Raw genomic sequence first — 14,007 nt, forward strand, 5'->3', positions numbered from 1 at the left:
TATATATATATATATATATATATATCTGGATATATATATATATATATAAACATCACCTTTTATATCGGTGAGTTATTTTGATGGAATTGCCTTTGTCCGATATTTAGCTTTATCACTAATATTGGTCAATATCGATACCATGCCGATAATATCGTGCATCTCTAGTGTAAACAGTTTTTTACACTTTGTGAGGCACTCAGTGTTCAACAAGTATTTTTACATATAAACAAAATTTGGATATGTACAAAACCTCACAAAAGCAAATGTTTTTTTCTTCAACCAAGAGAGATAAAATGTTAGCATAATAATCTCCTTCTGTGACTGCCCATCCTAACATTTACTTCATCTATCATAAACCTTGCTGCACGGGGCATAAACATTTCCTACACATTATATTAATCTTTTGTTGATGGCAATCTGTGTCCGACTGTTTACCAAATGCATATCAGTATTTAACAAATATCAGTTATTGGAGAGCTTATGCCAAAGCTAAGTGGCAAGTTTTGTAATTTAGGGTCAATATCCAAACACACAAAATACCAGGCATCAAAACACACTATTTTAAAAATAGATTTCCCACCAAATTGAAATATTTAGCTCATCAACAAAGTAAGACGCATTTATTTGACCATTTAAAGTCATGCAACATGAAAGCTGCACAAAAACTGAAAGAATTTTGCCATACCAGTGTTTAATACTGCAATGATGATATCAATTATGATATATTGTGCAGAACGATGCTACCTACTATGACTATTGTGACATTGCTTTAATTTAATTTGTGACAAACTGACACGGATGGCAAATAGTAATCAGAGTGATATTAGGATTGTTCACCCATGAAGTGCGTGAAGTGCAGCGTTGTTTACAAATTGGACTTAACGCTGAACATCACTTTCTGCCTCCGCTCACTTCTTGTGCCTAAACTAAAATGAGTCAGCATATTCCTGCAAGTCTTTCTGCAGGCAACAGCCCTCCTCATCCGTCTGCTCTTAACTCATGGCCACGAGAGCCTTCCCTGCACGGGGGCACGCTCGGCCCTCGCACGTCAAGTGTGGCCCCCAGGTTCTCAGAGGACATGCCAAGCGCAACAAGGGCGCCGGCCAACAGGGCTGAGCCGAGATGAGCAGCTGGGCCTGCAGAGCTAAGTACAGGTGCAGAACAGAGGATAGAGGCATGCAAAAAAATAGGAAGAGAACACGAAGAGAGGAAAAATGGGGGGGGGGGGGGAGGGGAAAAGGGGGGGGGGGGGGGCAGAGAGAATGGGAGGCGGAGAGGGGCCTGTGGGAGACCCAACTCCACAACGTGGGAAAGTAGTGGCTTACACACCAGCATGTAAGCCAATAACATAGGCCAGAACTCCTACCCATCAAAATCATGTAGACAAAACAGGCAAGAAAATCTTGATTCATGCTCTGTGACCAGGCTTGTGTGGAAAATTAATATTTATGTTATTACCACAAAGACAGAATTGGACCAGGACACCTGCAGAGAGGATGTGGAGTCTCCGAAAAGGAAAATAATTACACAAAACCAGATGCATGTACATTTTTGTGAGTCAAAGAAGAAAACAAGTGACACCAAAACTCAATTAAATGATAACTCATCAGCATTTAAGAGTGAGCAACAAATTTCACTTTAAAAGGCAGACGCTTCCCTGCAGCTCTCCTTCATGTGGGTCCTGATGGTGAAGGTTACCGTTTCAAATTAATCTTTTAGAGTCATGCATGAAGACACAAAGTGACAGACGCATCCAAACATCCCTCTGGTTTGAAGCCCACACACAGTCCTACTGGGAAACTGAAGCTATTGCAATAAATGACATTTCAGCTGGAAACCATTTTCTTTAGTTGCACAAATAACTGCTTACGTTTCTAAATGCATGTGTAAAAAAACAAACAGGAAATGCTACTTTTCTGTTCTTACATATGTTACAGTTTAATCCAAATTGCTTACATCTCATTTATTTTCTTGATGATATTTCAGCAAGACAATGCTAAACCATTACAACAGCATGGCTTCATAGTAGAAGAGCTGAACTGGCCTGCATTCAGTTTAAACCTATATGGTGCATAATGAAACAAATCTGACAAATAAAAGTAGCCAGGACTGTTGAACAGCTAGAATCCTACATCAGACAAGAATGGGACAACATTCTTCTCCCAAAGCTCCAGCAGCTGATCTCCTCAGTTCCTCGAGGTTTAAAAACTGTTGTTAAAAGTAAAGATGCTTCATAGATAGAAACATGGCCCTGTCTCCACTTTTTGACATGTTTTGCCATCATAACATTCCAAATTACCTTTTTTTTTTTATCTAAAAACTGTACTAATTCTTAGTTTAAACATTTGTGTTTACTTGGTTCCACAAATAAAATATGGGTTTATTAAACTTGCACGTCACTGAATTCTGTTTATATTGATACTTTATACAAAATCCAAACTTTTCTTTGGTGTTGAAGTTGTAAATATTTTTTTGAACATATTTTTACTTTTCGTTAGTCAAAGGGCTAAAGGTTACAACCAGCAACATGACGTTATGGACAAGACCAAAAGCATTTAAAAAGTTGTGAATGGAGATGATGTCACCAAAACAAGATCATCGTAAATAAGATAAACTTGGCTTGTCATCTCCAGCTCCGGCTGCAGATGGTAGGATCACATTTTGGTGTCCTGTTCACTAAAACCCAACAGACCTACTAACCTGCACTGTTTCAACGCTTCAGGATGGTGGCTGTGGGTGTCAAAGCGTGAGGAATGTTTTCCTGGTAAATGCTGGGCCCCTTAATCAATCAGGGTCTGAATGCCAAAGCTTAGTATTATTGTTGCTGGACATTAGCCTTCTTTTATAGTCACAATTTTCCCATCATCAAAATCATAATACACAAACACAAAAGCAAGAGTTTTAACGGTCACCAATTTACTCAGCTACATTATTTAGCTCTTTATAGGGTGGTGGGGAGCTGCTCTTGTGTTTAGGATTAAAACTTGCAAAAACAACATGGAGGAGAAAGCAGACCAAACTAGAGAAATTGCATTTCCTGCAAAAATGCAGTGTGAATGCTTATTGCTGAAGAACTTGCTGAAAAGCAGCTGAAATTAGCTAAAAACATACTGAAATGTAGCTGATAAAGAACAAGCCTAAGTTAGCAGAAGAAAGCAGAAATAACATATTTTCTTAATTAGGTTTAAATAAGCAGAAGCTAGCTCAAAAATTAGGAAATTAACTTAAAAAAAGCTGAATTTAGCAAAAACAATTAGCTGAAAAGTATCTGAAAAGGCAGAAAGAAGCTTAAACTACCCCAAAGGAAGTGAAGCTGAAATGAGCTATAAAAAAGTGGAATTAGCTGAAAAGCTAAATTTAGCACAAAATCATAAACAGTAGTTAAAATAGTAGAAAAAGCTGAAACTAGTGAAAAAAGCTGAAAGGAACATAAGCTGAAATCAGCAGCCAATTTAATTAGGGTGAAAACAGCAGAAATGACCACAAAAAAATTGAATTTATCCGAAAACAGACAAAATTAGCTAAAAATGCTTAAAAAAAGGCTGAAAGGGTAGCACAAGCTTAAATTAGCAGAAGAAAGCAGAAAAAAAACATTTGCTGAAAGAAGCAAAAAGGAGCACAAAAAAGCAGAAATTATCTGCAAAAAGCTGAAATTAGCTAAAAATGCAGAAAGAAGCTGAAATTACCAGAAGGAAGTGGAGAAACAAATTTCTGCTGAATTGGGCTGAAAAACGTTGACATGAGTGCAAAAAATGTGAAATTAGCTGAAAAAGCTTAAAGTAGCATATAAACATATATACTTGGTATATAGTAGCTGAAACAGTAGAAAAGGCTGAAACTTGCAGAAATAAGCTGAAAGACGTATGTCAAGATGAAAAAATTAGCAGAAAGAAGTTAAAAAAAGCACAACAATGTTGTGGTAAGCAGAAGGAAGCTGAAGGGAGCACAAAACAGCTGGGAAACAAACAAACAAACTGAAATTAACTAAAAGTAGCTGAAAAAGTTTAAATTTACAGAAGGAAGCTGAAAGAAGCTGAACCAGAACTAAATGTGAAAGAAGCAGTAAAAGGTTGTAAACAGATCTAAAGATCTGAAAGATGTAAAATGAGCTCAATTAATTTTCTATGAGGAAAAGAAAATGGCAGAAAAGGCTAAATATTTCAAAAAGCTAAAGTTGCACCAATACCAAAAGTCACAGAACTGAAGAGCTGAACATTTTTTATAAACGATTTGTTGAAATAGCACAAAAAAATTGTGGAATGACAATCACGCCGAAAAACCTACGTAAGAAAAACGGATCACAATAGTGTGAATGCTTCATGAACATTCACACAATAAACAGAGATAAAAAGCAGGACGTGTCTACTTGTCTTCCAGCATCCCCAAGATTTCTATTGGTCAAACATAAATATCATAGCTGTTATATGCATAACCACACATTTTTGTAAAGTTGATGAAAACAAGGGTGACAAGATCTGGAGAAAAAAAAAATATATACAAAAACTTCCACCAGCTGCACTTTGCTCCAATCTCCAGCCAGATTTATTTTTTCTTCTTCCTCCCCACTTCCATATGTCATCCCTTGCATCTATCTTGGACTGCTTACTTTCCCTTCGGTGTCACGCAATTGCTCTTGTAGAAAATGCATTATGATGTGGAAATCGCCCGCGTAGTCATGTAAACGCAGCGTGTGGAACTTGGGGGTTGTCTGGACCCTGTTTGAAACCGTTAGACCACATCGGAGAAAAAGGATCAATTAAACTAGAAGGAACACGACATCGTCAACCCACAAATTTCTATGTCTTTACATATTAAAAATATGATACATAAAACCTTAGCCATTTAAATTATTTTCTTTTCATTGATGTATTTAAAAGAGATCTGTGATGTAAATTTGATCCTTTCAGCTTAACTATAATAAGTCTTGGCAACATTAAGTCCTGAGGATTTTCTCATTCTGTTGCCTTTAAAGACCGTGACACAGTATGTCGCTGGCTTGGGCAAACACAAAGAACCTCGGCAGTGTCAAACAATATGACAACACTAAACACACTCAAACAGAATCGTGACAAGCATGGTGTATGTAAGGTTTCATAAACTATATAAATGTACATTACAAAGACAATAATTTGGGTTGTGTTTTGGGGAAAAATTGTGTTTGTCTTTTGAGGATTTTGGTTTGTAATACTTTACAAATAGAACAGAAGGTATAAAAACTATAAACTATAAGGGGGATCCTGAGTAAAGTTGTTTACAATTTAATAATCATTTAACACTTTGTGATCTGGATAAAATGACCTGGTGGCTGGATATGGCCCAGGGGCAACCATCTGACGATCCCTGCTTTATACCAGAGGTGGGTAACGTTGTTCCTGAAGGCCAAATCAAGATATCGCAGAGAAACGTCTCGGTTTCTCTGAAACTCCCGCAACATACAGAATGACCACTGGTTCCTCTGGGTTCCTCCTTTTCACCTGATGGTTGGCTGGAGTCCTATTGGGGTTTCTTCTCTGCATTAAACAAGGCCCAGTTAGGATAGCCACGTTGCTCCAGGGCCTGTATTGTGTGACAATAAACTATGACGTTTATTTTCTAAACATAACGTCCCAGTAACTTTCAAACCCCAAAATACATTACGGCAAAGTCTGGTCCATCCCAAAGATCCAGTCCCCCGGAGTAATATCGTGTATGCTGTTCAGTGCCAGGAGGGCTGTGATTAGTCAGGGGAAACTAAACAGCCACTGGCCAAAAGGATGGACCAGCACAGAAGATCAACATCATCAGGCCAGGACTGTGTGGTCTACACTCATCTCCAGACCAGCGGTCACTCTTTCAGGGATGAAGATGTTCACATCCTTGATAGAGAGGAACATTGGTTTGAGAGAGGAGTGAAAAGAGCTATTTATAAGACTGAGTTTATTGCAGCTCCTCAGACTGAAGAAGTCTTTTGGATAAAAGACAAAACGTTTCGACAAGAAGAATTTGTCCAGAGGACCTGACTTAACTTTTAGATTTTTCTACCTGGATTATTGAGCAGTGAGAAGCTCGATCATCCGGGAGGGGCTCAGAGTAGAGCCGCTGCTTCTCCACGTCGAGAGGAGCCAGTTGAGGTGGCTTGGGCATCTGTTTAGGATGCCTTCTGGACGCCTCCCTGGTGAGGTGTTCCGGACACGTCCCACCAGAAGGAGGCCCAGAGGAAGACCCAGGACATGCTGGAGGGACTATGTTTCTCGGCTGGCCTGGGAACGCCTCGGGATTCCCCCGGAAGAGCTGGCCCAAGTGGCTGGGGAGAGGGAAGTCTGGGCCTCCCTACTTAGGCTGCTACCCCCACGACCCGACCCCAGAAAAGCGGAAGAAAATGGATGGATGGATTATTGAGCATACATCAGGATAATTTACAGTTTGCTTCCTGCCTTGATACCACCACAATTTCTACCACTTCATAACTTTTATTCCCCTTTTCCTTCACCATCCACTTGGAATAACATCCATCCCCCTTCTCCTATTGTTTTCCTTTCCACTATGCCTTCCCCATACACTGATTTTTCCCAATTTTACGTTTCAGAAAACTTGTTACTTGGATTCTTTCTCCCCAACATATTTCTCCTTCAAGGTATTCTCTATAACACCATCAAGTGGACTTTTCAACTCTTAGGGCAAAATCTTGGGTGTATGTGGCAGACAGCTACATTGTTTAAACATTGACAGAGTGCTAAGCTAGCGGTGCGCCGTACAGACATGCTAGCTAGGCACGAACGTAGTGGTAAGCTAGCGTGCAACATGGAGGTGTCTTCCCCTCTTCCCCCTGCCACATCGGCAAAACCCCCGAAGAGATGAGCACCTGCTAAGCCAAGTGATCGAGGAGAAACACAGTTTCTTAAAGCGAAATTATGCCATATACTGCGCCTCTGACACCCCCCACCCGAAAAAAACCTTCTTCAGATTAACATGATTCATGTAAATGACGTCTTAGTTTGGAATCTGCGCCGAAAAGCAACTAGTTTTCAAGTATGAAGCTAGGATTTTCTTGTTTTGTTAGCATTTTGCAACTGGATTCAAGCTAGCCTTTATTTCTTGATATCATTTAGCTAGTTCTGGTTCTAAGCTAGATTTTTTTCCTATTTGCTAATAAAAAAAAATTCTAGCTAGCAATTTAATTCTTTATTTATTGCTTTTATCTAGCTTTTTGTCCTACTTGTTGCTTTATTCACACAGATTTTAGCTTGTCTGCAAGTTTCCACATTTCTAACCTGATTTCAACCTTTTTCTGTATTTTTAGGATTTTTTTTTTTGCTTTTTGTGCTTCTTGCATCTTCATCATTCAAATTTTTAGCTATTGATATATTTCAAGTAAACTCTGGCTTTTTAAGCAGTTTTCTACAAAATAATTCGGCAATCAGCATTCACATTGCATTTTTGCAGGAAATGCAGTTTCTCCAATATTAATGCACATGCGCCTGTGCCGGGCCTTTCTTATTCCCTTTGTCCTTCTCTATAATATTTTATTCTTTGTCAGCCATTATGTCTGATAAATAATTATCCTCATCTTTTTTTTTTTTTTTTTTACTTTATCATCTCAAGATGAATAATTAACCAACTAGAACCCTTGATGCTGAATGGAGCAACATCAATAATCAACTCTTAAACATAGTACATCAAAGATTACAAAGAGATCAATTTCAGTCAGCTTCACACAAATGGAAATAAAAATACCACAAACAATACTTTTATTAATACAACCTGCTTGATACGCTGCTAAAACACTTACCTACTACAAAAGTCAAGGCAAAAATTTTAAGGAGGACACAAGGATGAAAAACACAAAACGTTACTCTGATGAGATGAAAGTAGGAAGTAGACTTCTGTATCACCGAGTCTGCTAGACATAAATCAGCTTAGCTTTTGTTGATGTTGGAGCTGTATCCCACTCCTCCAGCCCAGTCAATAAAACACTGCTTTATGACAATTGGGATACATTATCTTTTCCACTGGCATGTCACCAAAGCCAATTTATATACTATCTCAGTAAATCATCTGATTTAGTGATTCACACAGATGTGTATTAATTCAAAAGAACATAATGCAATATAAAGTCATTTCTTTTGAAGTCTCTGCCTTTTCAGGCTTTGAGGTTTTTATTACTGTGGGGTGGCAGATGTGATGATAGGGGAGAATAAAAACAAAATATATCTCAGGAATTTCTGAGCGGATCAAAAAGTACGGAGTGTCCCGATTATATCCTACAACCCAAAAGACAAAGCAGCAATATAAAATAATAAATTAGGTTAAGTGAAGGAGTGAGGGAAACGAAAGAAAAGAAACAAGTGCATGTATTAAAGGGACTTTAGAGGATACTTGATACGTTTACATAAGAAGAGATGAGAGGAAATGTTGAAATGTATAAAAGCGCTCATGGGCAGATTAGCCTTTTCAGTGAGCCTGGCTGACCCAATTAAAGATATAGGTGACAAAGCACACCTGAGTTTCTGTGTGTGCTTTGTATCTGTGCTGATATCTGATACCCTGAGGGCACAAGATACATTTTTCAGTGAGCTTTCTCCGCAGCCATCTCTTAATTTCTGCCTTATAATCCACACTCCACCTGATTTGATGTGTGTCTAAGGATGTAACTGATTTAACAAGAACTATGCTGTTCAGCTATGAGAAGTCTGGAACATGTTCAATCAAAAGACATCTCATTAACTAAAGTATTCAAAAATTGTTTATTTTGTCTCGTCAATCCTAATTCAAGTTACCTATTTATGAATCCACAAACCACAGAATCAACAAACTTGCTTCTAATTTATTCTCAGGATAGTAGTTTCCTGTGAAAATCTATGAGATTGTCCACTTTAAACAGCCGTCTCCTGCAGCTGAAATACAAGGTCACCTGCAGAAGAAGCCATCCTTTCACCTAAATCAGCCTGGTTGTTTCTGCGTACTGTTGCTCACAGACGGACAAGTAAACAAGCGCTTCTGGTCCCATCATGAACCCTTAGCCTTGGCCTTTATCTTGGAAAAATAAATAAATAAAAGCAAGGACGCAAAGCAGAAAACAGCGATGGTTCACATCTAAACAGAGATCCACCAGAAAATATTAAATTTAGTTGTTTTTCCTCACTGGAATCCAAATCTCCTATTTAACCAATTAGGCCAATGCTTCTTTTTAGTCATTAGGAACTGGTTTGTTTGCTTTTAGCCTGAAAACATTGCAGTTAACACTAAAACACAATATACCGATTTTAAAAAAAAGGTTTCCTACCCGTCACCATTTTTCCAACAACTTTTTGGAGATCTGACAAACTTGTAACAATTAACAACCAGCCTATACAACATATGATATGGGTAGGCCTGTCACAATAACAAATTTTGCTGGGCGATTAATTGTCTCAGAAATTATTGCGATAACCGATAATATTGTTTGAAATTTGACAATAATTAGTAATTATTGTCAAGTTTAAGAACAAATGTTTATTAGTTTTGCATGTATTATCTTTTTTGACCACCGGATGGCAGTATAAGACTCGTTGAACCGAAGGATGGATAGTGAGGGAGCGAGCAGCATATCTTTAAGAAAAATGGGAGGGAGGCCCCTTGGCGTGACATGGGCTGTCTTACTTCGGTTCTCAAAATGGCGGATGCTCGGTGTAGTTTGAGCTCTTTAACATAGTATTTTTCACACAAAGCTTTTAATAAAAAGTCATTAAACAAGTTCTCAGCTTCTTTTTGCAGAGAAAGACAACTTTTTGCACGAAGGCACGGGTTTCAACGGTGAATTTTGGAGCTTTGACAAGATGGCGTTTTTTCCAAAGTTTGGCCTTTTAGCTTAGCTTCTCAGATTAGCTGCTTTTAACGATTTAACGCTTTTTTGGACTGTTAAAACAGATTTTTAAGAGAAAGGGAGGGGTCAGTGAAGAACACCGGAGTTGAGCTTTTTGTCATCCAGTGTCTTCAGTAGAAAGAGAGAGACGAAGAAACAACAAAGCTGATAAATGAAAATGAGGTGGATAATTTTCATTTATCATGCGATTAATTGATTTATTGTTTATTGCGACACATGGGTAAGGAATATGTTGCTACATGGGTGATTCATTCTTCTTTTGCATTTCCAACAGAGAAATCAGCAGCAAACTGCTCAATATCTCATCACAAGAGGAAATGTCAGAGCGCAAAGCTTCCAGTCATACAACCTACAGTTCTTCCAGCTGACATTCTGTTGCCGTCATAACCAAATGAGGGCCGGGAGGAGGTGGGTGGCCTCAGACTGCTCAGCTTTGCTTTAAGCTGGGAAAGTCCGATCCGAGTTCTAACTCTGACGGAATGCAGTCACCCCCGTCGCCCCCGAGATCGAAGCAGCAGGAGGAAGGCTGGGAGCGTCGCGGATAAACCGGAAGAGCCCTGCATGACTCATTGGAATCAGGTGTTCCAACGATAACACGGGATTTAGGGAATGTCCATGAAAGCAGTTGATGCAATCAGATTTCTCGAGAACGCAGATAAATTTCTGTTTCACTGCTCGTTTTTATTCGTCGTTCGGGTTGAGTTTCCACACGTATCAACACAACCCTGTAAGTGGTAGAACACCATTGTTCGCTACGACCGAACAAGAAGACAGTCTCTTCTGCACAGATGAATCGCTGGCTTTAACGTGGACGTGAGTGGCAAAGAATTATGCTCTGATCCTTCACCATAAATAAGATTTATTAAGACGCTGATAAATGCAAATTTCATATTATAGCAGCATTTCCTCTACAGGGCACTTTCTGAATGAATCAATACTGGTCTTGGTGGTCATTAGAGCACTGATGGATCAGAGCCAGGCTGCCCTTTTAATGGGAGGATTTTCCATCAACATGACTTTGGATCACTCTTATTCATCATAATAGGTAAAGACATGGGTTTGTGGAAACCTTCGTTTCCCTGCAGCATCATTTAGGTGACGGATTGTTAATATGGCCTGTCACTCCTCTACACAGTCAGTCATCTGTTTAACAGAATTCATCCTCTGAAGTTCCCCCTTTCATTAATGCAGCACTCATCCACACTCCAAGAAAGCGGCCTCGTGAAAACGTAAAGTGACCTTGGATTAATAGTCTTTTCTGTTTAACGCACACTCATCTTCCAGCCTTTCTCTCTCGTTCCATAACAAAATGAAAAAAGAAACAGACCACTAAGAATAAATACTGACTGCCTCTTCTTAAAATCACTGTGACACGTGACACTGACAGATCCACGCTGCCAAACAGATTTTCTCCTCTACCCCAAGAAACATTTATCTTTCTCTCCATTTGTTCCTGCATGGATCAAATAGTAAAAAGATGTGAGCCAGATGCTAGACTGACTGTTGACAGCACTTCGTTACCCAACACTGCCACTGAGTCACCCACAGTTTTCTGGCAACACAACCTGTTTTATAATAAATCACACATTTGGCATCACAGTGGAGAAACTTGAGCCAACATTAACGAAAAAAGCAAAGACAGACAAATAAATACGCTTTTCAGTTAAATGTTGACAAGTTTAGCTTCCTAATTACAAAAAATGTTTTTCAGAACAATGATTTTAATAAATAAACGAGTCTATAAAACCTTTCTTTAAATGAGAGCTAACCAGTTTTTGAAGGTAAATGACCTAAACATGAAGCAACACTGCCACCTGGAGGAAATGACAAGTCTACAAAAAATATGTCAGTTCTCAAGAAACATAAAATTTTAAGCACAAATGTAGAAAACATTAAATATTCTGTTGAAATTATTATGCTAACACTCCATAAAATTCAAGGTAGGATGAATCTGTTGGACTAAACTTTTATCCCATAATAAGAAACGGTTTCATACTTTGTGCACTTTGATCTTTTAGATCATATTCATTCTAGTCTCTGCCTTTTTATACAAAGTTTACAGTTACTTAAGTATATTCAACAAAGTTCAGTCACGTCATCTGAATGTTTTTTTTTTTTTGTTGAGATGTTTCGACCTTCATCCAAAGGACTTCGTCAGTTCGAGGAGCCACAACAAACTCAGTCCCACAAGCAGCACATTTGCATAGTGTGCCAACCAGTTTGCTAATGATAAGATGGTTTCTGGAGCCCGCCCTCTAACCCGTCGACTCCTCTGAGGCAACCATAGCCAAAGTGGTTCAAAACATCAAAGTTCATGCTCAGTAATCCAGGTAAAAAAAATCCAACTGGACGGTTTCTTTTGTTGTTGAAACATTTTGTCCTTCATCCAAAGGACTTCATCAGTCCTATTACTCATCAAGTCATACTTTACTAAAATATACTTGAACCTCTTCTTTAAGTAAAGTGATTACAAATTGCTTATCAGTGTTTTTAAGAAGTGAATCCATCCACAGAACAAAAGAGAACTGAGAGCAAGCGTACATTAAATCAGAGCACATCTGTGCTTCAGGGATCAAAGAAACTAAATTAATCCTGTTGATCATGAACGTGTTCACAAAGACAATATACTCCTCCGAGCACAACTCCTTCACTACTGCCATTTCTCTCAGCTTTCAAAAAGAAGATATTTGATAGTAGCTGTTAATGTTAGACCAAAGTTGGGTACAGAACTTGCTTTCATCACTCAAGTCACAAAATACTCCTGATTTTAATAAGGAATGGGTCCTATCCTTCTTAAAATGATCATAAATCGCACAATGCTAAAAAATTAAAAATTAAAAAGCTGGACACGGTTTTGAATCCAAAATGAAGAAGAGGCAGCTGGATAAGATCAGTCACTGGTGCTTACCTTTGGTTAATCATCCCTCTGAAGTTATAATTAGCTCTGTAGTTTGGCATTGGTTTGGGATCCAAAGGCCTGTATATCGCTGGTTCCCCTCTCTTCATAGCCAGACCATTCAGCTCCACTGTGGGTGTTATACTGCCTGTGTGAGTAAAGGTGGTAACTTGAACAAGGATCGGCAAGGAACTACTTTGGAGTGAGTAAAAAAAACATAAACAGCAAACCAAACCCACTGAGACCCGTTCCAACACCTACAAAAGTTAGAGCAAATCGTGAACACTAAAAACAGGACCGCAAGATCTACAAGCAAAAATAATAAAACATTCTCATTGTTCGCTTGGAAGTTAAATGTAACTGTGGGAAAAGTGTTAAATAAAATAAAAACTCTAATTTTAATTATGTTTACATTCTCTAAGTCACTGTGTCAAAAAATGACTTTGCTTTGGTAACATTTAGTCTCTAGTTTGGTATGTGAAGTGTTTATTTTATTATTATTTATAATAAATAAGAAATGTGCATGCTAGAATAAAAACATACTTTTCCATCAGCTTCTGGTTATTCAAAAACAAGTAGGAAAAAAAGCGCATTTTTAAAGTACCAAAACAATAAAGACCAATCTGTGCACCAAAACCCAACAAATATAAATATATAGAGGCTCAGTATTATCATTATAATAAAGTATATTTTATTATAAGACAATAAGTCTATTTTTATTGTAAAAGAACAAATTTCATTTGGTTCAAAATCCAAATTTTGAGCAAGTATACCTTGAGTCTTTTGATTTGTAATGATTGATTTTGCTTTTATTAGAGGTTTAATATTCTTCTTTGAAGTGATATTTCAGCTTTGTGATAATCTTTTATTTTTTTAAGTTGAAGTGGCTAACATGACTGAGTGTAATGTTTCAACAAGTATTATTAATTTTATTCAACTTTATACAGTCAAATTTTCAAACAATTTTTTTTTATCTCGTTATCGTCCACTGAAAATTCATCATCATCCACCTGTTCTTAGATTTGAAGCTGCCTTTTTCCTTTTTATCTACATTCACACGCTGGCGCACATCGTAAATAAATTGGGAACAAGAATCAGCGTATCAGCTGGTCCATACACTGAGTGTTGATAAAATTTATCTCGAAATATTAAAAACTACGGATGCACAACATATCGGCATGGTATCGGTATCGCTCAATATTATCGATAAAGTTAAATATCGAACATTGAACATTCCACCAAAATAACTCACCAATATAAAAGGTCTTGT

The 14,007-nt window shown here is 38.0% G+C and overlaps 1 protein-coding gene across 3 annotated transcripts in view; it reads right to left on the reverse strand.

Annotated features, from left to right (window-relative positions):
• Positions 1-14,007, reverse strand: part of stau2 (staufen double-stranded RNA binding protein 2) — a 111,864-nt gene that overhangs the window by 89,579 nt on the left and 8,278 nt on the right. For all 3 annotated transcript variants that reach the window (XM_037693888.1, XM_037693889.1, XM_037693886.1), the window contains exon 5: positions 12,750-12,885. In XM_037693888.1, the coding sequence (XP_037549816.1) occupies positions 12,750-12,885 (136 nt within the window). The remainder of the gene's footprint in view (positions 1-12,749; positions 12,886-14,007) is intronic.

This window comes from Nematolebias whitei, chromosome 20, assembly GCF_014905685.2.
Source record: "Nematolebias whitei isolate Nwh7 chromosome 20, NemWhi1, whole genome shotgun sequence".
Lineage (NCBI taxonomy): Eukaryota > Metazoa > Chordata > Actinopteri > Cyprinodontiformes > Rivulidae > Nematolebias > Nematolebias whitei.